Source organism: Oncorhynchus tshawytscha, linkage group LG19, assembly GCF_018296145.1.
Source record: "Oncorhynchus tshawytscha isolate Ot180627B linkage group LG19, Otsh_v2.0, whole genome shotgun sequence".
Classification (NCBI taxonomy): Eukaryota; Metazoa; Chordata; class Actinopteri; order Salmoniformes; family Salmonidae; genus Oncorhynchus; species Oncorhynchus tshawytscha.
Window position 1 is genome coordinate 36882523 of NC_056447.1, and position 22879 is coordinate 36905401.

A 22879-nucleotide genomic window follows, 5' to 3' on the forward strand; every position below is an offset into this window, starting at 1 on the left:
TAAGTCACCACATGTATTGTCCATTGCAAATTAGATGAACCTCCAGTCAGTCCATTGTCATGGATACCTGGAGTGATGTCACAAGACGGTGTGAGTTTAACCTGTTTTGTCAGGTGAACAATGCTTGGGTGTATAAGCACGTGTAAAACCACATGTATGCATGAGTGCTTGTGCGTGTTGGCATGTAGTGTCAAGGGTGGCAGAAAAATACTAATATTAGTCCAAAATCATCACAAGAAAGAAATTGAGGCCATCATTGTTGAAGGATGTCGTCGTTTCACCACAGCATTTATTTTATTAGCAAAATAATGGAAATTAGTCCACTATTAGTCCCCATCCAATGGAAACAGAAGGGTTGGGGGTTAGGGGGATATGTAACCTGAAACCATTATGAAACTTATCGTCAACATCATAACAGTGCAAATACACCCATTCGCCTCCCTTTGTCCCCCTCGTCTGCTACAAGGCTGTAGTTGTCATCCTCTTTTCAAAGTTTCTCTTTAAAATAATGATTTGGTGTAGGAATGTTACCATCCGCAATGTCACACCAACCATGTGACGTCGCATTAAATATACATTTGCCTTTTTGGTACATGTTCCAGAAAACCAGACTGAAAGAGGATGACAAGTAAAAAGAGTCCCTTTGTATTTATATCCACACATTCATGCATGCTACTCACTCACTCAAGCATACAGTCATGCAGCAAAGGCACTCACACACAGTCATGCACAAAGACACACACACAGCTCTTAGTATGTAAGAGTGAGTTGGTCTATCGAGAGCAAGTTAGTCTTAATTGGCCTATTCCATCATTTCCATGGATGCAATAATTCTGGGATGTCAGTCATGGAAACCATATTTGGAACCAAATAGAGATATTTGGGGAGGGTGGTGTAATTAATTATAACATCTAAATACATCTATTACAATTTAGCTAACAAAAACAAACACACTGCAACTAAGGCATGCAAAGGCACAAGTACCTACAAATAGAAAAAAAGTGTCCATTCCTCTCCTAGAATAAGAAGAAACAAAATGCAAAGGCCCCCCCTTTAAAAAAATAAAACCTTGAACTCTTAAAACAAAAACATTTTAAAAACAGTGAAAAACTCCGGCCTTAGTGACAGTTGTACAAATATTTTACACAAACGTTTTCTACAAGGCATTTTAAAACCTTTCAGAGATCAACATAAGGTAAGAGGTTAAAAGAGACGTCCTTTACAAAGTGTCCATGATCCGCCCCCCTCCAGTCACAGACGCAAGAAAGTCACTGAGCGCACTCTGGCCACCACACTGCCTGTACAGAAAGAGGGTAAAACAAAATGTTTAGATAACACCTCTGATATGCTAGGTGCCTTGTCATAATGCCGATACAATCCCTTCAGACATACACACCAGGTTAGGGGGGGTTTATTTGGGTATCTGTCCAGGCCTGACTCCAGAAAGTCTTAAGGTCCCGAAGTTATTCCGATTCCCACGTAAAATAGCCTTTTGAGTGACTGAAACAATCATCCAAAATATTTTTCCCAATAAAAATACTCACAATTGTATTTTTTATTACTTACTTTTTTATTATTTTTTATTACTTATTACTTACTCAAATTACCAGGAAGTCTGAAAAGAAAGACTGAGTGGGCGGGGAGCTAAAAGGCTGAATGGGTGGAGAGCTCACCTTCTCTGACAGTTCTTTGAAAACACCTATGGTGAGCAGTATTGCAGTGAGATTATTTCAAGCAAATTTGCTGATACACAAAGCAACAAACATTACAATTGCATACATCATCCAATCCTGTCATACATCACATAAGGTTTAACACATGATTTGTTTATCCAACTGTTTGGTTATTCTAACAGCATCAATATAGACAAAATGTTGGCTATATCATTTTGCTAGGTAGCCCAAATGGATTTGTCAGCACTGTTTATCATGCTAGCTAGCTCATCTTGGACAATTTTAGTTGAAAATGTGCAGGGTGAAGTCAGGGTACATGACATATATACAGTATATTGACTGTTAGACAATATTAAGATACGCCGATACCGATTATTGGAGGACCAAAAAAGCCGATACCGATTAATCGGTCAATATATATATATATTTTTTTGTTGTAATAATGACAATTACAACAATACTGAATGAACACTTATTTTAACTTAATATAATACATCAATAAAATCAATTTAGCCTCAAGTAAATAATGAAACGTTCAATTTGGTTTTAATAATGCAAAAACAAAGGAGTTGGAGAAGAAAGTAAAAGTGCAATATGTGCTATGTAAGAAAGCTAACATTTCAGTTCCTTGCTCAGAACATGAGAACATATGAAAGCTGGTGGTTCCTTTTAACATGAGTCTTCAATATTCCCAGGTAAGAAGATTTAGGTTGTAGTTATTATAGGAATTATAGGACTATTTCCCTCTATACCATTTGTATTTCATTAACCGTTGACTATTGGATGTTCTTATAGGCACTTTAGTATTGCCAGTGTAACAGTATAGCTTCCGTCCCCCTCCTCGCTCCTCCATGGGCTCGAACTAGCAACACAACGACAACAGCCACCATCGAAGCAGCGTTACCCATGCAGAGCAAGGGAAGCAACCACCCCAAGGCTCAGAGCGAGTGACGTTTGAAACGCTATTAGCGCGCGCTAACTAGCTAGCCATTTCACTTCGGTTACACCAGCCTCATCTCGGGAGTTGATAGGCTTGGAGTCATAAACAGCGCAATGCTTGACGCACAACGAAGAGCTGCTGGCAAAATGCACTAAAGTGCAGTTGAATGAATGTTTACGCGCCTGCCTCAGTCTACCACCGCTCAGTCAGATACTTAGATACTTGTATGCTCAGTCAGATTATATGCAACGCTAGATAATATCTAGTAATATCATCAACCATGTGTTGTTAACTAGTGATTGATTGATTGTTTTTTATAAGATAAGTTTAATGCTAGCTAGCAACTTACCCTGGCTTACTGCATTCGCGTAACAGGCAGTCTCCTTGTGGAGTGAAGCGAGAGAGAGGCAGGTCGTTATTGGGTTGGACTAGTTAACTGTAAGGTTGCAAGATTGGATCCCCGGAGCTGACAAGGTGAAAATCTGTCGTTCTGCCCCTGAACAAGGCAGTTAACCCAACGTTCCTAGAAACCCTTCCCCTGCTTTTGTTCCATGCAGGCTGAAGAGCTAGCTAGCCAATAACTAGCGAACACCTGACCCAGATGAAAGTGGAACCCTAAAAGTATTCATGGTGCAGCGGTCTAAGGCACTGCATCGCAGTGATTTTCTGGATTTCTTCTCTCATTTTGTCTGTCATAGTTGAAGTGCACCTATGATGAAAATTACAGGCCTATCTCATCTTTTTAAGTGGGAGAACTTGCACAATTGGTGGCTGACTAAATACTTTTTTGCCCCACTGTATAGTCAATATACCATGGTTAAGGGCTGTTCTTAGGCACGACGCATCACGTCCCGAATGTTATAAATGCCTTACTGCTATTAAAAACTGGTTACCAAAGTAATTAGAGCAGTAAAAATAAATATTTTGTCATACCCGTGGTATACGGTCTGATATATGGCTTTCAACCAATCAGCATTCAGGGCCGAACCACCCAGTTAATAATTATGTTTTGCCTACCCTAGAAGAGGCCACAGTCCTTCAGGTTGTTCTTGATGATGACGTCGGTGACTGCATCGAAGACAAACTGCACATTCTTGGTGTCGGTGGCACAGGTGAAGTGGGTGTAGATCTCCTTGGTGTCCTTCCTCTTGTTCAGGTCTTCAAACTGACACTGGATGTAGGCCGCCGCCTCCTCGTACGTGTTGGAACCTGGGAGAGACGGGGCAAGGAGAGAGGGGGATGTACTGTCAGTTTTTCCTTAACCATTAGGAGTTTCTGAGATGTTAAACACTTTTCCAGGTGTTGCAAGATCTAATAATCTGCACAACGCGACTGCAATTAAGACAACTTGGAACGCGCTGTGTTCGAGTCGATTGACCCGAGCAAGACTTCTGATTCACCAGAATTTGGAATTCAAGATGATTTGTAGATAGGGTAAGAGATGGTGTGTGTGTGTGTCTCTTACCTGCGTACTCCGGGTAACAGATAGTAAGAGGACTCTTCTTGATCTTCTCCTCAAACAGATCCTTCTTGTTGAGGAAGAGGATAATGGAGGTGTCTGTGAACCACTTGTTGTTGCAGATGGAGTCAAACAGCTTCATGCTCTCATGCATCCGGTTCTGAGGGACAGAAAGACAACCACACCATGCTTTTAGTTACATGTTCAGTGATCCCATTATAGCCTGGTCCCAGATCTGTTTGAACCGACTTGCTGGGAAAATGACCATTGTATTGGCAAGACAGCACAAACAGATCTGGGACCAGGCAGGCTAGTCTAGGCTTGGATGGTGTACCGTATACAGTGGCTTGCGAAAGTATTCACCCCCCTTGGCATTTTTCCTATTTTATTTCCTTACAACCTGGAATTAAAATGGATTTTTTTGGGGGTCTATATCATTTGATTTACACAACATGCCAACCACTTTGAAGATGCAAAATATTTTTGGGGTGAAACCATCAAGAAATAAGACAAAAAATAAACAGAAAACTTGAGCGTGCACAACTATTCACCTCCCCAAAGTCAATACTTTGTAGAGACACCTTTTGCAGCAATTACAGCTGCAAGTCTCTTGGGGTATGTCTCTATAAGCTTGGCACATCTAGCCACTGGGATTTTTGCCCATTCTTCAAGGCAAAACTTCTCCAGCTCCTTCAAGTTGGATGGGTTCCACTGGTGTACAGTAATCTTTAAGTCATAACACAGATTCTCAATTGGATTGAGGTCTGGGCTTTGACCAGGCCATTCCAAAACGTTTAAATGTTTCTCCTTAAACCATTTGAATGTTGCTTTAGCAGTATGTTTAGGGTTATTGTCCTGCTGGAAGGTGAACCTCCGTCCCAGTCTCAAATCTCTGAAAGATTGAAACAGGTTACCTCAATAATTTCCCTGTATTTCGCGCAATCCATCATTCCTTCAATTCTGACCAGTTTCCCAGTCCCTACCGATGAAAAACATCCCCAATAACATGATGCTGCCACCACCATGCTTCACCGTGGGGATGGTGTTCTCGGGGTGATGAGAGATGTTGGGTTTGAGCCCAGACAGTGTTTTCCTTGATGGCCAAAAAGCTCAATTTGTCTCATCTGACCAGAGTACCTTCTTCCATATGTTTGGAGAGTCTCCAACATGCCTTTTGGAAAACACCAAACGTGTTTGCTTATTTTTTTCTTTAGGCAATGGCTTTTTTCCAGCCACTCTTCCGTAAAGCCCAGCTCTGTGGAGTGTACGGTTTAAAGTTGTCTTCTGGACAGATTCTCCAATCTCCGCTGTGGAGCTTTGCAGCTCCTTCAAGGATCTCTTTGGTCTCTTTGTTTCCTCTCTGATTAATGCCCTCCTTCCCTGGTCTGTGAGTTTTGGTGGGCTGCCGTCGCTTGGCAGGCTTGTTGTGGTGTCACATTCTTTCCACTTTTTAATAATGATTTAATGGTGCTCCGTGGGATGTTCAACGTTTCTGATATTTTTTTATAACCCAACCCTGATCTACACTTCTCCACAACTTTGTCCCTGACCTCTTTGGTGAGCTCCTTGGTCTTCATGGTGCCACCCCTTGCTTAATGGTGTTGCAGACTCTGGGGCCTTTCAGAACAGGTGTATATATACTGAGATCATGTGACACTTAAATGAAGTCCATCTGTGTGCAATCTAAGTAATTATGTGACTTCTGAAGGTAATTGATTGCACCAGATCTCATTTAGGGGCTTCATAGCTAAGAGGGTGAATACATACCCATGCACCACTTTCCCGTTTTAATTTTTTAAATATTTTTTTTTATAAATAAGTTATTTTTTAAATTTCAATTTGGACTATTTTGGGTATGTCCATTATATGAAATCCAAATAAAAAAACTAAGTTAAATTACAGGTTGTAATGCAACAAAATAGCGAAAATGCCAAGGGGATGAATACTTAAAATACCCAGGTATACTATATACCTGGGTATTTTGATTATATATTTTTTTGTTCTTCAAAACAATTTCTTTGAAGTTTACTTTAAGATAATACCTGCAGTCAATTTGTGCAATAAATTAGGAGATTACTTTTTACTGTTTATTATTTTTATTTCACCTTTATTTAATTAACTAGACAAGTCAGTTAAGAACAAATTCTTATTTACAACAGCATACCGGGGGAACAGTGGGTTAACTGCCTTGTCACAACTTGCCCTGCCTTGTCACAACTTGCAGACTTGTTTACGTGTTGCTGTGCGTTTTGTGCGTTTTGTTGCCAACCTTACTTTGCTACCTGACAACATAAAAGGTTTTTACTTTTTAATCACCGTTTATATTTTAGTTTTTTCCCCTCACTCAACTTTTTATTCACTCCGGACGCTTTATCTGGACGTGGTTCGCCAGGACCTCCAACAGCCGAAGCTAAGAAGTAACATTAACATGATGCCTTCTAATTGCAGTCGCTGTACTCATAATATACAGGAGAACGATCGCCTTACGGCGAAGATAGTGGTGTTTCAAATCAAATCAAATTTATTTATATAGCCCTTCATACATCAGCTGATATCTCAAAGTGCTGTACAGAAACCCAGCCTAAAACCCCAAACAGCAAGCAATGCAGGTGTAGAAGCACGGTGGCTAGGAAAAACTCCCTGGAAAGGCCAAAACCTAGGAAGAAACCTAGAGAGGAACCAGGCTATGTGGGGTGGCCAGTCCTCTTCTGGCTGTGCCGGGTGGAGATTATAACAGAACATGGCCAAGATGTTCAAATGTTCATAAATGACCAGCATGGTCGTATAATAATAAGGCAGAACAGTTGAAACTGGAGCAGCAGCACGGTCAGGTGGACTGGGGACAGCAAGGAGTCATCATGTCAGGTAGTCCTGGGGCATGGTCCTAGGGCTCAGGTCCTCAGGTCCTTCAAGCCCAGCTTCAGACGCAATCGTTAGGCAAGGGTAATTTCAATGTAGGAAAGGATGAAACCGCGTCTGTGCCACCAGTAAGTACAGATAGTAACGTTCTCTGCAGCCGGACAACTTTCTCATGGTTTCTGGAGGGAAATGCTGTAGGAATGCTCAACCGGTGTCGCTCATTCAGCCTACAGAAACTTTCAACCGTTTTTCCCCATTAAGCAGCGAGTCGGAGCCTGAGGCCGAGCCTTCTCTTGTCTCTACTCCTCCCGTTACGGGGTCTGAGACGCCGAAGCTTACCACCATTAGCTCTGACAAATTGAAAACCCTAGTCATTGGCGACTCCATTACCTGCAGTATTAGACTTAAAACGAATCATCCAGCGATCATACACTATTTACCAGGGGGCAGGGCTACCGACGTTAAGGCTAATCTGAAAATGGTACTGGCTAAAGCTAAAACTGGCGAGTGTAGAGAGTATAGAGATATTGTTATCCACGTCGGCACCAACGATGTTAGGATGAAACAGTCAAGAGGTCACCAAGTGCAACATAGCTTCAGCGTGTAAATAATCTAGAAAGATGTGTCAGCATCAAGTAATTGTCTATGGCCCCCTCCCAGTTAGGGGGAGTGATGAGCTCAACAGCAGAGTCTCACAACTCAATCGCTGGTTGAAAACTGTTTTCTGCCCCTCGCAGAATTTGTAGATAATTTGCCCTCTTTCTGGTACTCACCCACAAACAGGACCAAGCCTGGCCTGCTGAGGAGTGACGGACTCCATCCTAGCTGGAAGGGTGCTCTCATCTTATCTACCAACATAGACAGGGCTCTAACTCCTCTTGCTCCACAATGAAATAGGGTGCAGGCCAGGCAGCAGGCTGTTAGCCAGCTTGCCAGCTTAGTGGAGTCTGCCACTAGCACAGTCAGTGTAGTCAGCTCAGCTATCCCCATTGAGACCGTGTCTGTGCCTCGACCTGGGTTGGGCAAAACTAAACACAGCGGTGTTCGCCTTAGCAATCTTACTAGGATGAAGACCTCCTCCATTCCTGTCATTATTGAAAGAGATCGTAATACCTCACATCTCAAAATAGGGCTACTTAATGTTAGATCCCTTACTTCAAAGGCAATTATAGTCAATTAACTAATCACTGATCATAATCTTGATGTGATTGGCCTGACTGAAACATGGCTTAAGCCTGATGAATTTACCGTGTTAAATGAGGCCTCACCTCCTGGTTACACTAGTGACCATATCCCCCGTGCATCCCGCAAAGGCGGAGGTGTTGCTAACATTTACAATAGCAAATTTCAATTTACAAAAAAATACAACGTTTTCGTCTTTTGAGCTTCTAGTCATGAAATCTATGCAGCCTACTCAATCACTTTTTATAGCTACTGTTTACAGGCCTCCTGGGCCATATACAGCGTTCCTCATTGAGTTCCCTGAATTCCTATCGAACCTTGTAGTCATAGCAGATAATATTCACATTTTTGGTGACTAATATTCACATGGAAAAGTCCACAGACCCACTCCAAAAGGCTTTCGGAGCCATCACCGACTGGGTTTTGGCCAACATGTCTCTGGACCTACTCACTGTCACAGTCATACTCTGGACCTAGTTTTGTCCCATGGAATAAATGTTGTGGATGTTAATGTTTTTCTTCATAATCCTGGACTATCGGACCACCATTTTATTAGGTTTGCAATTGCAACAAATAATCTGCTCAGACCCCAACCAAGGAGCATCAAAAGTCGTGCTATAAATTCACAGACAACACAAAGATTCCTTGATGCCCTTCCAGACTCCCTCTGCCTACCCAAGGACGTCAGAGGACAAAAATTGGAGGTACTCAATTTAACTTTGCGCAATACCCTAGATGCAGTTGCACCCCTAAAAACTAAAAACATTTCTCATAAGAAACGAGCTCCCTGGTATACAGGAAATACCCGAGCTCTTAAGCAAGCTTCCAGAAAATTGGAACGGAAATGGCGCCACACGAAACTGGAAGTCTTCCGACTAGCTTGGAAAGACCGTACCGTGCAGTATCGAAGAGCCCTTATTGCTGTCGCGGACCAGGATGTCTTGCTCCCAAGACAAATATCTTCTTTGCTCGCTTTGAGGGCAATACAGTGCCACTGACACAGCCCGCAACCAAAACCTGCGGACTCTCCTTCACTGCAGCCGACGTGAGTAAAACATTTAAACGTGTTAACCCTCGCAAGACTGCAGGCCCAGACGGCATCCCCAGCCACGTGCTCAGAGCATGCGCAGACCAGCTGGCTGGTGTGTTTACGGACATATTCAATCAATCCTTATCCTAGTCTGCTGTTCCCACATGCTTCAAGAGGGCCACCACTGTCCCTGTTCCCAAGAAAGCTAAGGAAACTGAGATAAACGACTACCGCCATAGTTTAACACCATAGTACCTTCCAAACTCGTCATCAAGCTCGAGACCCTGGGTCATGCATGCCTCCAACTCAATCATCAAGTTTGCGGACGACACTACAGTGGTAGGCTTGATTACCAACAACGACATGACGGCCTACAGGGAGGAGGTGAGGGCCCTCGGAGTGTGGCGCCAGGAAAATAAACTCACACTCAACGTCAACAAAACAAAGGAGATGATTGTGGACTTCAGGAAACAGCAGAGGGAGCACCCCTCTATCCACATCGATGGGACAGTAGTGGAGAGGGTAGTAAGTTCCTCTGCGTACACATCACGGACAAACTGAATTGGTCCACCCACACAGACAGCGTCGTGAAGAAGGCGCAGCTGTGACTCTTCAACCTCAGGAGGCTGAATACATTTGGCTTGTCACCAAAAGCACTCACAAACTTCTACAGATGCACAATCGAGAGCATCCTGTCGGGCTGTTCACCGCCTGGTATGGCAACTGCTCCGCACACAACCGTAAGGCTCTCCAGAGGGTAGTGAGGTCTGCACAACGCATCACCGGGGGCAAACTACCTGCCCTCCAGGACACCTACACCACCCGATGTCACAGGAAGGCCATAAAGATAATCAAGGACAACAACCACCGAGCCACGGCCTGTTCACAGAGACTGAAAAACAGCTTCTATCTCAAGGCCATCAGACTGTTAAACAGCCACCACTAACATTGAGTGGCTGCTGCCAACACACTGACTCAACTCCAGCCACTTTAATAATGGAATTGATGGAAATTGATGTAAAAATATAAATCACTAGCCACTTTAAACAATGCTACTTAATATAATGTTTACATACCCTACATTACTCATCTCATATGTATATACTGTACTCTATATAATCTACTGCATCTTTATGTAATACATGTATCACTAGCCACTTTAAACTATGCCACTTTGTTTACATACCCTACATTACTAATCTCATATGCATATACTGTATTCGATACCATCTACTGCATCTTGCCTATGCCGTTCTCTACCATCACTAATTAATATATCTTTATGTACATATTCTTTATCCCTTTACACTTGTGTATAAGGTAGTAGTTTTGGAATTGTTAGGTTAGATTACTCGTTGGTTATAACTGCATCGTCGGTACTAGAAGCACAAGCATTTCGCTACACTCGCATTAACACCTGCTAACCATGTGTATGTGACAAATAAAATTTGATTTGAACTCACTAAAAGTGGCAGTAATATAAAGCCTCTCTTGAAAAAGCCAAACCTTGACCCAGGAAATATAAAAAACTAAAATCGGCCTATATCGAATCTTCAATTCCTCTCAATTTTTAGAAAAGGCTGTTGAAGACAAATATTGTATACGAAATGCTTCAGTCTGGTTTTAGACCCCTTCATAGCACTGAGACTGCACTTGTGAAGGTGGTAAATTACCTTTTAATGGCATCAGACCGAGGCTCTACATCTGTCCTCGTGCTCCTAGACCTTAGTGCTGCTTTTTATACCATCGATCACCACATTCTTTTGGAGAGATTGGAAACCCAAATTGGTCTACACGGACAAGTTCTGGCCTGGTTTAGATCTTATCTGTCAGAAAGATATCAGTGTCTCTGTGAATGGTTTGTCCTCTGACAAATTAACTGTAAATTTCGGTGTTCCTCAAGGTTCCGTTTTAGGACCACTATTGTTTTCACTATATATTTTACCTCTTGGGGATGTCATTCGAAACATAATGTTAACTTTCACTGCTATGCGGATGACACACAGCTGTACATTTCAATGAAACATGGTGAAGCCCCAAAATTGCCCTCGCTAGAAGCCTGTGTTTCAGACATAAGGAAGTGGATGGCTGCAACCTTTACTTTTAAACTCGGACAAAACAGAGAAGATTGTTCTAGGTCCCAAGAAACAAAGAGATCTTCTGTTGAATCTGACAATTAATCTTAATGGTTGTACAGTCGTCTCAAATAAAACTGTGAAGGACCTCAGCGTTACTCTGGACACTGATCTCTCTTTTGACGAACATATCAAGACTCTTTCAAGTACAGCTTTTTTACATCTACAGAACATTGAAAAAATCTTAAACTTTGTCTAAAAATGATGCAGAAAAATGAATCCATGCTTTTGTTACTTCTAGGTTAGACTACTGCAATGCTCTACTTTCCGGCTACACGGATAAAGCACTAAATAAACTTCAGTTAGTGCTAAATACGGCTGCTAGAATCCTGACTAGAACCAAAACATTTGATCATATTACTCCAGTGCTAGCCTCCCTACACTGGCTTCCTGTCAAGGCAAGGGCTGATTTCAAGGTTTTACTGCTAACCTACAAAGCATTACATGGGCTTGCTCCTACCTATCTCTCTGATTTGGTCCTGCCGTACATACCTACACGTACGCTACGGTCACAAGATGCAGGCCTCCTAATTGTCCCTAGAATTTCTAAGCAAACAGCTGGAGGCAGGGCTTTCTCCTATCGAGCTCCATTTTTATGGAATGGTCTGCCTACCCATGAGAGCCGTAAACTCTGTCTCAACCTTTACGTCTTTACTGAAGACTCATCTCTTCAGTGGGTCATATGATTGAGTGTAGTCTGGCCCAGGAGTGTGAAGGTGAACGAAAGGCTCTGGAGCAACGAACCGCCCTTGCTGTCTCTGCCTGGCCGGTTCCCCTCTTTCCACTGGTATTCTCTGCCTCTAACCCTATTACAGGGGCTGAGTCACTGGCTTACTGGTGCTCTTCCATGCCGTCCCTAGGAGGGGTGCGTCACTTGAGTGGGTTGAGTCACTGATGTGATCTTCCTGTCTGGGTTGGCCCCTCTTGGGTTGTGCCGTGGCGGAGATCTTTGTGGGCTATACTCGGCCTTGTCTCAGGATGGTAAGTTGGTGGTTGAAGATGTCCCTCTAGTGGTGTGGGGGCTGTGCTTTGGCAAAGTGGGTGGGGTTATATCCTTTCTGTTTGGCCCTGTCCGGGGGTATCATCGGATGGGGCCACAGTGTCTCCTGACCCCTCCCTGTCTCAGCCTCCAGTATTTATGCTGCAGTAGTTTGTGTCGGGGGGCTATGGTCAGTCTGTTATATCTGGAGTATTTCTCCAGTCTTATCCGGTGTCCTGTGTGAATTTAAGTATGCTCTCTCGAATTCTCTCTTTCTTTCCCTCTCTCGGAGGACCTGAGCCCTAGGACCATGACTCAGGACTACCTGGCATGATGACTCCTTGCTGTCCCCAGTCCACCTGGCCGTGCTGCTGCTCCAGTTTCAACTGTTCTGCCTGCGGCTATGGAATCTTGACCTGTTCACCGGACGTGCTACCTGTCCCAGACCTATTATTTGACCATGCTGGTCATTTATGAACATTTGAACATCTTGGCCATGTTCTGTTATAATCTCCACCCGGCACAGCCAGAAGAGAACTGGCCACCTCTCATAACCTGGTTCCTCTCTAGGTTTCTTCCAAAGTTTTTGCCTTTCCTAGCCAACATGCTTCAACACCTGCATTGCTTGTTGTTTGGGGTTTTAGGCTAGGTGTCTGTACAGCACTTTGAGATATCAGCTGATGTATGAAGGGCTATATAAATACATTTGATTTGTTCAGGGGCAGAATGACACATTTTTACCTTGGAAGCTCAGGGATTTGATCCAGCAACCTTTCGTTTACTTGCCCAACGCTCCTACCCGCCAGTAAGAGATGACAAATGTGCAAAGCATGAGAGAGTGTAGGAGGGGGATGAGGAAAGGATGAAAATGAACAAGGATGACAGAGGGAGAGTGCACAATAACAATGACTGATGCGCAGGGGCTGAGAGAGAGAGAGATAGAATGAGGGCGAGGGAGGGATGGATCTCACCATCTCCTCGTCCTCGGCCAGCACCAGGTCGTAGTCACTTAGCGCCACACAGAAGATGATGGCAGTGACTCCCTCAAAGCAGTGGATCCACTTCTTCCTCTCGGACCTCTGACCCCCCACATCAAACATCCTGGGGAGAAAATATAAATACAGACTTAGCATGTACGCACAAACACACATGAAAATTCATCACACTACTCATTAACACTACAGCCAGCAAACTTCAGCCCTGAATTGAACACTCTTGACTATAGAGGGTGACACACCCAGAGGGTGTTGTGAGTTGGCTTAGACTATTGAGATAGACCCTTAGAGTGGGTACACTAGAGACTGTGTCTCACTTGAAGTGGAGGTCTTTGAAGGTGAAGTGCGTCTCCACAATGCCAGTGGTCTTCACCCTGGTCCTCAGCACATCCTGCTGGGTGGGTACGTACGCTCCGTGGGCTATCCTATCCAGGTCATTCAGATAACTGAGATAGAAAAGGCAGAAGGAGAGAGTGGGAGTGAGATGAGGGGGGGATAGGGAGGTCTGTCTGTTGTAGTTGTATGAAGGATGTTAGTGTACCCTGAAGCAGGAGTGTGTGCGCAAGGTTCTCCCCAAAGAATGTAAGAGGGGCACAACGACTCCTTGTGGACTTGGCTGCGCCACCATGTAAAAACCTACCCTCTGAAAAAGATAATGTCCGAAAGTGCCCTGCATTTCTAATATACAGTACCAGTCAAAAGTTTGGACACACCTACTCATTCAAGGGTTTTCCTTTATTTGTACTATTTTCTACATTGTATAATAATAGTGAAGACATCAAAACTATGAAATAACATATGGAATCAAGTAGTACCAAAAAAGTGTTAACCAAAACAAAATATATTTTATATTTGAGATTCTTCATAGTAGCCACCCTTTGCCTTGATGACAGCTTTACACACTCTTGGCATTCTCTCAACCAGCTTCATGAGGAATGCTTTTACAACAGTCTTGAATGAGTTCCAACACACTGAGCACTTGTTGGCTGCTTTTCCTTCACTCTGCGGTCCAACTCATCCCAAACCATAGCACTTGGGTTGAGGTTGGGTGATTGTGGAGGCCAGGTCACCTGATGCAGCACCATCACTCTCTTTCTTGGTCAAAAAGCTCATACACAGCCTCAAGGTGTGTTTTGGGTCATTGTCCTGCTGAAAAGCAAATGATAGTGTGACTAAGTGCAAACCAGCATGGAGTATCGCTGCATAATACTGTGGTAGCCATGCTGGTTAAGTGTGCCTTGAATACTAAATAAATCACATAATGTGTCACCATCAAAGCACACCACACCATCTCATCCATGCTTCACGGTGGGAACAACCCATGTGGAGATCATCTGTTCACCTGCTCTGCATCTTGCAAAGATTTGGACTGGGCTTATGTCCATTCCTCATGTTTCTTAGCCCACACAACTCACTTCTTCTTATTGGTGTCCTTTAGTAGTGGTTTCTTTGCAGAAATTCGACCATGAAGGCCTGGTTCACACAGTCTCCTCTGAACAGTTGATGTTGAGATGTGTCGGTTACTTAAACTCTGAAGCATTTATGTGGGCTGCAATCTGAGGTGCAGTTAACCTCTGGGGTCGGGGGCAGTATTTTGACATCCGGATGATAAGCGTGCCCAAAGTAAACTGCCTGTTACTCAGGCCCAGAAGCTAGGATATGCATATAATTGGTAGATTTATATAGAATTATGTATGTGAGTATAACAGAACTGTTTTGGCAGGCGAAACCCAGAGTACAAACCATCCCCCAAAAATAAACATTTCAGCTTACCACTATTTTCAATGGCTAGTACTATAATTATAAGCCCAAGTCCTCCCAAATTGCAGTTCCTAAGGCTTCCACTAGATGTCAGTCTTTAGAAAGAGTTTCAGGCTGTTTTTTGGAAAAATGACCCAGAAATTGCAGTTTTTCTCAGTGGCTCCCATTTTGGCTGTAGTGTTTCCAAGCGCGTGGGGGAAAGCGCGTTCTTTCTTATTTATCTCCGGTAATGAACATACTATTCTCAGTCTTAAACTTTATAGTTTATTTGCGTAAAAGGATACCTAAGGTTTGATTATAAACGTTGCTTGAAAAAGTTTATTAGTAACGTTTGGGATTAATTTTGTATGCATTTTGATGGAGGAAAAAACAGTGGATTATTGACTGAAGCACACCAGCTAAACTGAGTTTTTATGGATATAAAGAAGGACATTTTCGAACAAAATGACCATTTGTGTTGTAACTGGGACCTTTTGGAGTGCCAACAGTAGAAGATCAAAGGCAAGGCATTTTTTTATATCGCTATTTCTGACTTTTGTGTCGCACCTGCCTGGTTGAAATATGATTTTCATGTGTTTGTATGCGGAGTGCTGTCCTCAGATAATCGCATGGTTTGCGTTTTCATTGAAATGCATTCCAGGAGACCACCTCATGAAGCTGGTTGAGTGAATGCCAAAAGTGTGCAAAGCTGTCATCAAGGCAAAGGGTGGCTACTTTGAAGAATCTCAAATATAAAATCTATTTTGATTTGTTTAACACTTTCTTGGTTACTACATGATTCCATGTGTGTTATTTCATAGTTTTGATGTCTTCACTATTATTCTACAATGTAGAAAATGGTAAAAAAATAAATAAGAAAACCCTTGAATGAGCAGGTGTCCAAACTTGACTGGTTGTGTGTATGTATATAAAAATAAGACAAATATGAAAATACAATATATATAGTGCATTCGGAAAATATTCAGACCTCCTGACTTTTCCCACATTGTTACTTAAGAGCCTTATTCTAAAATTGATTAAATTGTTTCCCCTCAATCTACACACAATACCCCATAATGACAAAGCAAAAACAGGTTTAGTAATTTTAGCAAAAAATATACATGAAACAATATGGACATATCACATTTACATAAGTATTCAGACCCTTTACTCAGTACTTTGTTGAAGCACCTTTGGCAGTGATTACAGCCTCGAATCTTCTTGGGTATGACACTACAAGCTTGGAACAAATGTATTTGGGGAGTTTCTCCAATTCTTCTCTGCAGATCCTCTCAAGCTCTGTCAGGTTGGATGGGGAATATCGCTAAACAGCTATTTTCAGATCTCTCCAGAGATGTTAGATTGGGTTCAAGTCCAGGCTCTGGCGGGGCCACTCAAGGAAAATCAGAGACTTGTCCTGAAGCCACTCATGTGTGCTTAAGGTCGTTGTCCTCCTGGAACATGAACCTTCGCCCCAGTCTGAACTCCTGAGCGCCATGGAGCAGGTTTTCATCAAGGATCTGTCTGTACTTTTCTCCATTCATCTTTCCCTCGATCCTAGGACTAGTCTCCCAGTCCCTGAATAACATCTCCACAGCATGATGCTGCCACCACCATGCTTCACCGTAGGGATGGTGCCAGGTTTCCTACAGACGTGACGCTTGGCATTCAGGCCAAAGAGTTCAATATTGGTTTCCATCCGACCAGAGAATCTTGTTTCTCATGGTCAGAGTCCTTTAGGTGCCTTTTGGCAAACTCCAACCGGGCTGTCATGTACTTTTTATTGAAAAGTGGCTTCCGTGTGGCCACTCTACACCCCCCCGATTGCTCAGTTGGCCAGGCGGCCAAGCACTAGGAAGAGTCTTGGTGGTACCAAACGTATTCCATTTAAGAATGGAGGCCACGTTGTTCTTGGGGACCTTCAATGTTGCAGAATTGTTTTGCTACCCTTCTCCAGATCTGTGCCTCGACACAATCCTGTCAATGAGCTCCACGGACAATTCCTTTGACCTCATGGCTTGGTTGTTGCTAAACTATGGGACCTTATATAGATTGGTGTGTGCCTTTCCAAATCATGTCCAATCAATTGAATTTACCATAGGTGGATTCCAATCAAGGTTGTAAAAATTTCAAGGATGATCAATGGAAACAGGATGCACCGGAGCTCAATTTCAAATCTCATAGGAAAGGGTCTGAATGCGTACGTAAATAAGGTATCTTTCCTTGTAAATGTGCAAAAATGTCTACAAACCTGTTTTTGCTTTGTAATTATGGGGTATTGTGGGTAGATTTCGGAGAAAAAAAATGTATTTAATCCATTTTAGAACAAGGCTAAAATGTAATGAAATGTGGAAAAAGTCAAGGGATCTGACTATTTTCCAAATGCACTGTATATAAACAAATGTATGTGGACACCCCTTCAAATTTGTGGATTCGGATATTTCAGTCACACCCATTGCTGACAGGTGTATAACAATTGAGCACACAGCCATGCAATCTCCATAGACAAACTTTGGCAGTAGAATGACCTTACTGAATCGCTAATCCAAAATGGTGTTTGATGGGGTCGAGGGCTCTGTGCAGGCCAGACAAGTTCTTCCACACCGATCGAGAAAAAACATTCCTGTATGGACCTCGCTTTGTGCACATGGGCATTGTCATACTGAAACAGGAAAGGGCCTTCCCCAAACCGTTGCTACAAAGTCAGAAGCACAGAATCGTCTAGAATGTCATTGTATGCTGTAGCATTAAGATTCCCCTTCACTGGAACTAAGGGGCCTAGCCCGAACCATGAAAAACAGCCCCAGACCATTATGTACACTACCGTTCAAACATTTGGGGTCACTTTGAAATGTGTTTTTCTTTCAAAAACAAGGACATTATTTGTCCATTAAATTAACATCAAATTGATCAGAAATACATTTCAGACATAGTTAATGTTGTAAATGACTATTGTAGCTTGAAATGGCAGATTTTATATGGAATATCTACAGAGGCCTATTATCAGCAACCATCACTCCTGTGTTCCAATGGCACGTTGTGTTAGCTAACCCAAGTTCATAATTTTAAAAAGGCTAATTGATCATTTGAAAACCCTTTTTCAATTATGTTAGCACACCTGAAAGACACCAAGTCCTCAACTGGTAACTTCATTAAATAGTACCCGCAAAACACCAGTCTCAACGTCAACAGTGAAGAGGCGAACCTGGGATGCTGGCCGGCTTCATCAACAAGTGCATCGACGAAGTCATCTCACAGTGACCGTACGTACATATCCCAACCAGATGCCATGGATGAAAGGCAACATTCACACCGAGCTAAAGGCTAGGGCTGCCGCTTTCAAGAAGCGGGACACTAATCTGGAAGCTAATAAGAAATCCCACTATGCCCTCAGACAAACCATCAAACAGGCAAAGCCTCAATACAGGTTTAAGATTGAACAAAACTACACCAGCTCTGAAGCTCGTCGGATTTGGCAGTGCTTGCAAATTATTATGGACTACAAATGGAAACCCAGCCACATGCAGCCCAGTGACACAAGCCTACAAGACGAGCTAAATGCCTTTTATGCTTGCTTCAAGGCAAGCAACACTGAAGCACGCATGAGAGCAAAAGATCTAACGGACGACTGTGTGATCACGCTCTCCGCAGCCGATGGAAGCAAGACCTTTAAACTGGTCAACATTCACAAGGCCGCAGGGCCAGATGGATTACCAGGATGTGTACTCGGAGCATGCGCGGACCAACTGGCAAGTACCTACACTGACATGTCCAACCTCTCCCTGACAAAGTCTAATACCAACATGTTTCAAGCAGACCACCATAGTCCCTGTGCCCAAGGAAGTGAAGTTAACCAGCCTAAATGACTACCACCCCGTAGCACTCATGTCGGTAGCCAGTCAAGGCTGGTCATGGCTCACATCAACACCATTATCCCAGAAAACCTAGACCCACTTCAATTCGCATACCGCCCCAACAAATGACACAATCTCAATCGTACTCCACACATGGACAAAAGGAACACTTACAGTTGAAGTCGGAAGTTTACATACACTTAGGTTGGAGTCATTAAAACTTGTTTTTCAAACACTCCACAAATTTCTTGTTAACAAACTATAGTTTTGGCAAGTTGGTTAGGACATTTACTTTGTGCATGACAAGTAATTTTTCCAACAATGGTTTACAGACAGATTATTTCACTGTATCATAATTCCAGTGGGTCAGATGTTTACATACACTAAGTTGACTAACTTTAAACAGCTTAGAAAATTCCAGAAAATGATGTTATGGCTTCAGAAGCTTCTGATTGGCTAATTGGCATCATTTGAGTTAACTGGAGGTGTACCTGTGGATGTATTTCAAGGCCTACCTTCAAACTCAGTGCCTCTTTGCTTGACACCATGGGAAACTAAAAAGGATTCAGCCAAAAAATGTTTTTTTTTTGTAGACCTCCACTTGTCTGGTTCATTATTGGTTACAAGTCCAACGCTCTAACCACTAGGCTACCTGCCACACCAATGACAATGAGGTCTACACCCATTGTATTCAGCGCATTTTTGATTGGATTAGTTTTCTTTATTTAACCAGGTAGGACAGTTGAGAACAAGTTCTCACTGCGACCTGGCCAAGATAAAGCAAAGCAGTGCAACAAAAACAACAGAGTTACACAAACAAACGTACAGTCAATAACAAAATAGAAAAATCTATGTACAGAGTGTACAAATGTAAAATATTAAGAGGTAAGGCAATAAATAGGCCATAGAGGTGAAATAATTACAAATTAGCATTAACACTGGAGTGATAGATGTGCAAGAGATGGAGATACTGGGGTGCAAAAGAGCAAAAATATAAAAATAAATACGGGGTTGAGGTAGTTGGGTGTGCTATTTACAGATTGGCTGTGTACAGGTAAACTGCTCTGACAGCTGATGCTTAAAGTTAGAGAGGGAGATATACAGTGGGGCAAAAAAGTATTTAGTCAGCCACCAATTGTGCAAGTGCTCCCACTTAAAAAGATGAGGCCTGTAACTTATCATAGGTACACTTGAACTATGACAGACAAAATGAGAAAGAAAAAAAATCCAGAAAAAAAAAAAAAAAAATCGCATTGTAGGATTTTTAATGAATTTATTTGGAAATTATGGTGGAAAATAAGTATTTGGTCAATAAAAGTTTCTCAATACTTTGTTATATACCCTTTGTTGGCAATGGCAGAGGTCAAACGTTTTCTGTAAGTCTTCACAAGGTTTTCACACACTGTTGCTGGTATTTTGGCCCATTCCTCCATGCAGATCTCCTCTAGAGCAGTGATGTTTTGGGGCTGTTGCTGGGCAACACAGACTTTCAACTCCCTCCAAAGATTTTCTATGGGGTTGAGATCTGGAGACTGGCTAGGCCATTCCAGGACCTTGAAATGCTTCTTACGAAGCCACACCTTCGTTGCCCTGGCGGGTGCGTTTGGGATCATTGTCATGCTGAAAGACCGAGCCATGTTTCATCTTCAATGCCCTTGCTGATGGAAGGAGGTTTTCACTCAAAATCTCATGATACATGGCCCCATTAATTCTTTCCTTTACACGGATCAGTCGTCCTGGTCCCTTTGCAGAAAAACAGCCCCAAAGCATGATGTTTCCACCCCCATGCTTCACAGTAGGTATGGTGTTCTTTGGATGCAACTCAGCATTCTTTGTCCTCAAAACACAACGAGTTGAGTTTTTACCAAAAAGTTATATTTTGGTTTCATCTGACCATATGACATTCTCCCAATCTTCTTCTGGATCATCCAAATGCTCTCAAGTAAACTTCAGACGGGCCTGGACTTTTACTCGCTTAAGCAGGGGGACACGTCTGGCACTGCAGGATTTGAGTCCCTGGCGGTGTAGTGCGTTACTGATGGTAGGCTTTGTTACTTTGGTCCCAGCTCTCTGCAGGTCATTCACTAGGTCCCCCCGTTTGGTTTTGGGATTTCTGCTCACCGTTCTTGTGATCATTTTGACCCCATTGGGTGAGATCTTGCGTGGAGTCCCAGATCGAGGGAGATTATCATCAGTGGCCTTGTATGTCTTCCATTTCCTAATAATTGCTCCCACAGTTGATTTCTTCAAACCAAGCTGCTTGCAGATTCAGTCTTCCCAGCCTGGTGCAGGTCTGCAATTTTGTTTCTGGTGTCCTTTGACAGCTCTTTGGTCTTGGCCATAGTGGAGGTTGGAGTGTGACTGTTTGAGGTTGTGGACAGGTGTCTTTTATACTGATAACAAGTTCAAACAGGTGCCATTAATACAGGTAACGAGTGGAGGACAGAGGAGCCTCTTAAAGAAGAAGTTACAGGTCTGTGAGAACCAGAAATCTTGCTTGTTTGTAGGTGACCAAATACTTATTTTCCACCATAATTTGCAAATAAATTCATAAAAAATCCTACGTGATTTTCTGGATTTTTTTTCAAATTTTGTCTGTCATAGTTGAAGTGTACCTATGATGAAAATTACAAGCCTCTCATCTTTTTAAGTGGGAGAACTTGCACAATTGGTGGCTGACTAAATACTTTTTTGCCCCACTGTATATGGGGCTTTGGTGACAAAACGGATGGCACTGTGATAGACTACATCCATTTTGCTGAGCAGTGTTGGAGTCTATTTTGTAAATGATGTCGCCAAAGTCAAGGATCGATAGGATTGTCAGTTTTACGAGGGTGTGTTTGGCAGCATGAGTGAAGGATGCTTTGTTGTGAAATCGGAAGCTGATTCTAAATTTAATTAAGGATTGGTGATGCTTAATGTGAGTTTGGAAGGAGTGTTTACAGTCTAACCAAACACCTAGCCATTTGTAGTTGTCTACATATTCTAAGTCAGAACCGTCCAGAGTAGTGATGCTAGTCGGGCAGGCGGGTGCGAGCAGCAATCGGTTGAAGAGCATGCATTTAGTTTTACTAGCATTTAAAAGCAGTTGGAGGCCACGGAAGGAGTGTTGTATGGCATTGAAGCTTGTTTGGAGGTTTGTTATCACAGTGTCCAAGAAAGGGCCAGATTTATACAGAACGGTGTCGTATGAAGTTTCATATGAAGTGTGTGTGTGACTGCCTTGCTCAGTTAGCAAGCTAACCAACTAACAAGCTAATGCACATTATTAAACCTAACAAAAAAATGTTTTTATTCAAGCACAAAACTCTTTAGCTAGATGTAAAATATGTAAAGACTTGCTACAGAAGCTTTTAAGGTAAAACAAATCAATTGTTTACATTTAAAAAAAATGCTATTTGATATTCAAATTAGTAGTTAGTCTTGTCCCATCGCTGTAACTCCCGTACCGACTGGGGAGAGCCATGAGTCCTCCGAAACACATCCCCTGCCAAGCCACACTGCTTCTTGACACAGCTTGCGTAACCCAGAAGCCAGCAGGACCATGCATGCACACAGCCGGCCACAGGAGTCGCTAGAGCGCAATGGGACTAGGCCATCCCGGCCGGCCAAACCCTCCCCTAACCCAGACAATGCTGGGCCAATTGTGCACCACCTCATGGATTTCCCGGTTGCGGCCGGCTTAAGAAAAGCCCGGGATTGAACCAGTGGCTTAGACCGCTGCGCTAGTCGGGAGGCCCCAAGTTCCAACAATTCTGATGTCGTCTCCCCAATTGGCTGAAAGTAAAGTTGTCGTCCACTGCCGAGCATTGCGATTCTACAAGTAGAAACAGCAGGTTCGTTGTTACAAGATCGGTATGCAGCAGTAAATATTTCGTTCTAGCAAGATAATTAATTGCCTCCTATGATAAGTACCTATCGGCAGTCAGATTTTCTGTCTCACGCTTAAGGAATGGAACACAAAAATGATTTCCACACGTTTTTCTTAACAGAACATGGTTTTTCTTTGCCCGAATCAACTTAATTGGCTATT

General features: G+C 42.8%; 1 protein-coding gene across 1 annotated transcript in view; it reads right to left on the bottom strand.

Moving 5' to 3' along the window:
• Positions 1 to 255: 255 nt before the first annotated feature.
• Positions 256 to 22879, bottom strand: part of LOC112218706 (guanine nucleotide-binding protein G(i) subunit alpha-1) — a 57081-nt gene continuing 34457 nt past the window's right edge. The window contains exons 5-9 of the mRNA XM_042301630.1: positions 13570 to 13698; positions 13229 to 13358; positions 4079 to 4232; positions 3631 to 3822; positions 256 to 1298 (exon numbers count right to left, since the gene is read on the bottom strand). Coding sequence (XP_042157564.1) covers positions 3632 to 3822; positions 4079 to 4232; positions 13229 to 13358; positions 13570 to 13698 — 604 coding nt within the window. The 3' untranslated portion in view covers positions 256 to 1298; position 3631. The remainder of the gene's footprint in view (positions 1299 to 3630; positions 3823 to 4078; positions 4233 to 13228; positions 13359 to 13569; positions 13699 to 22879) is intronic.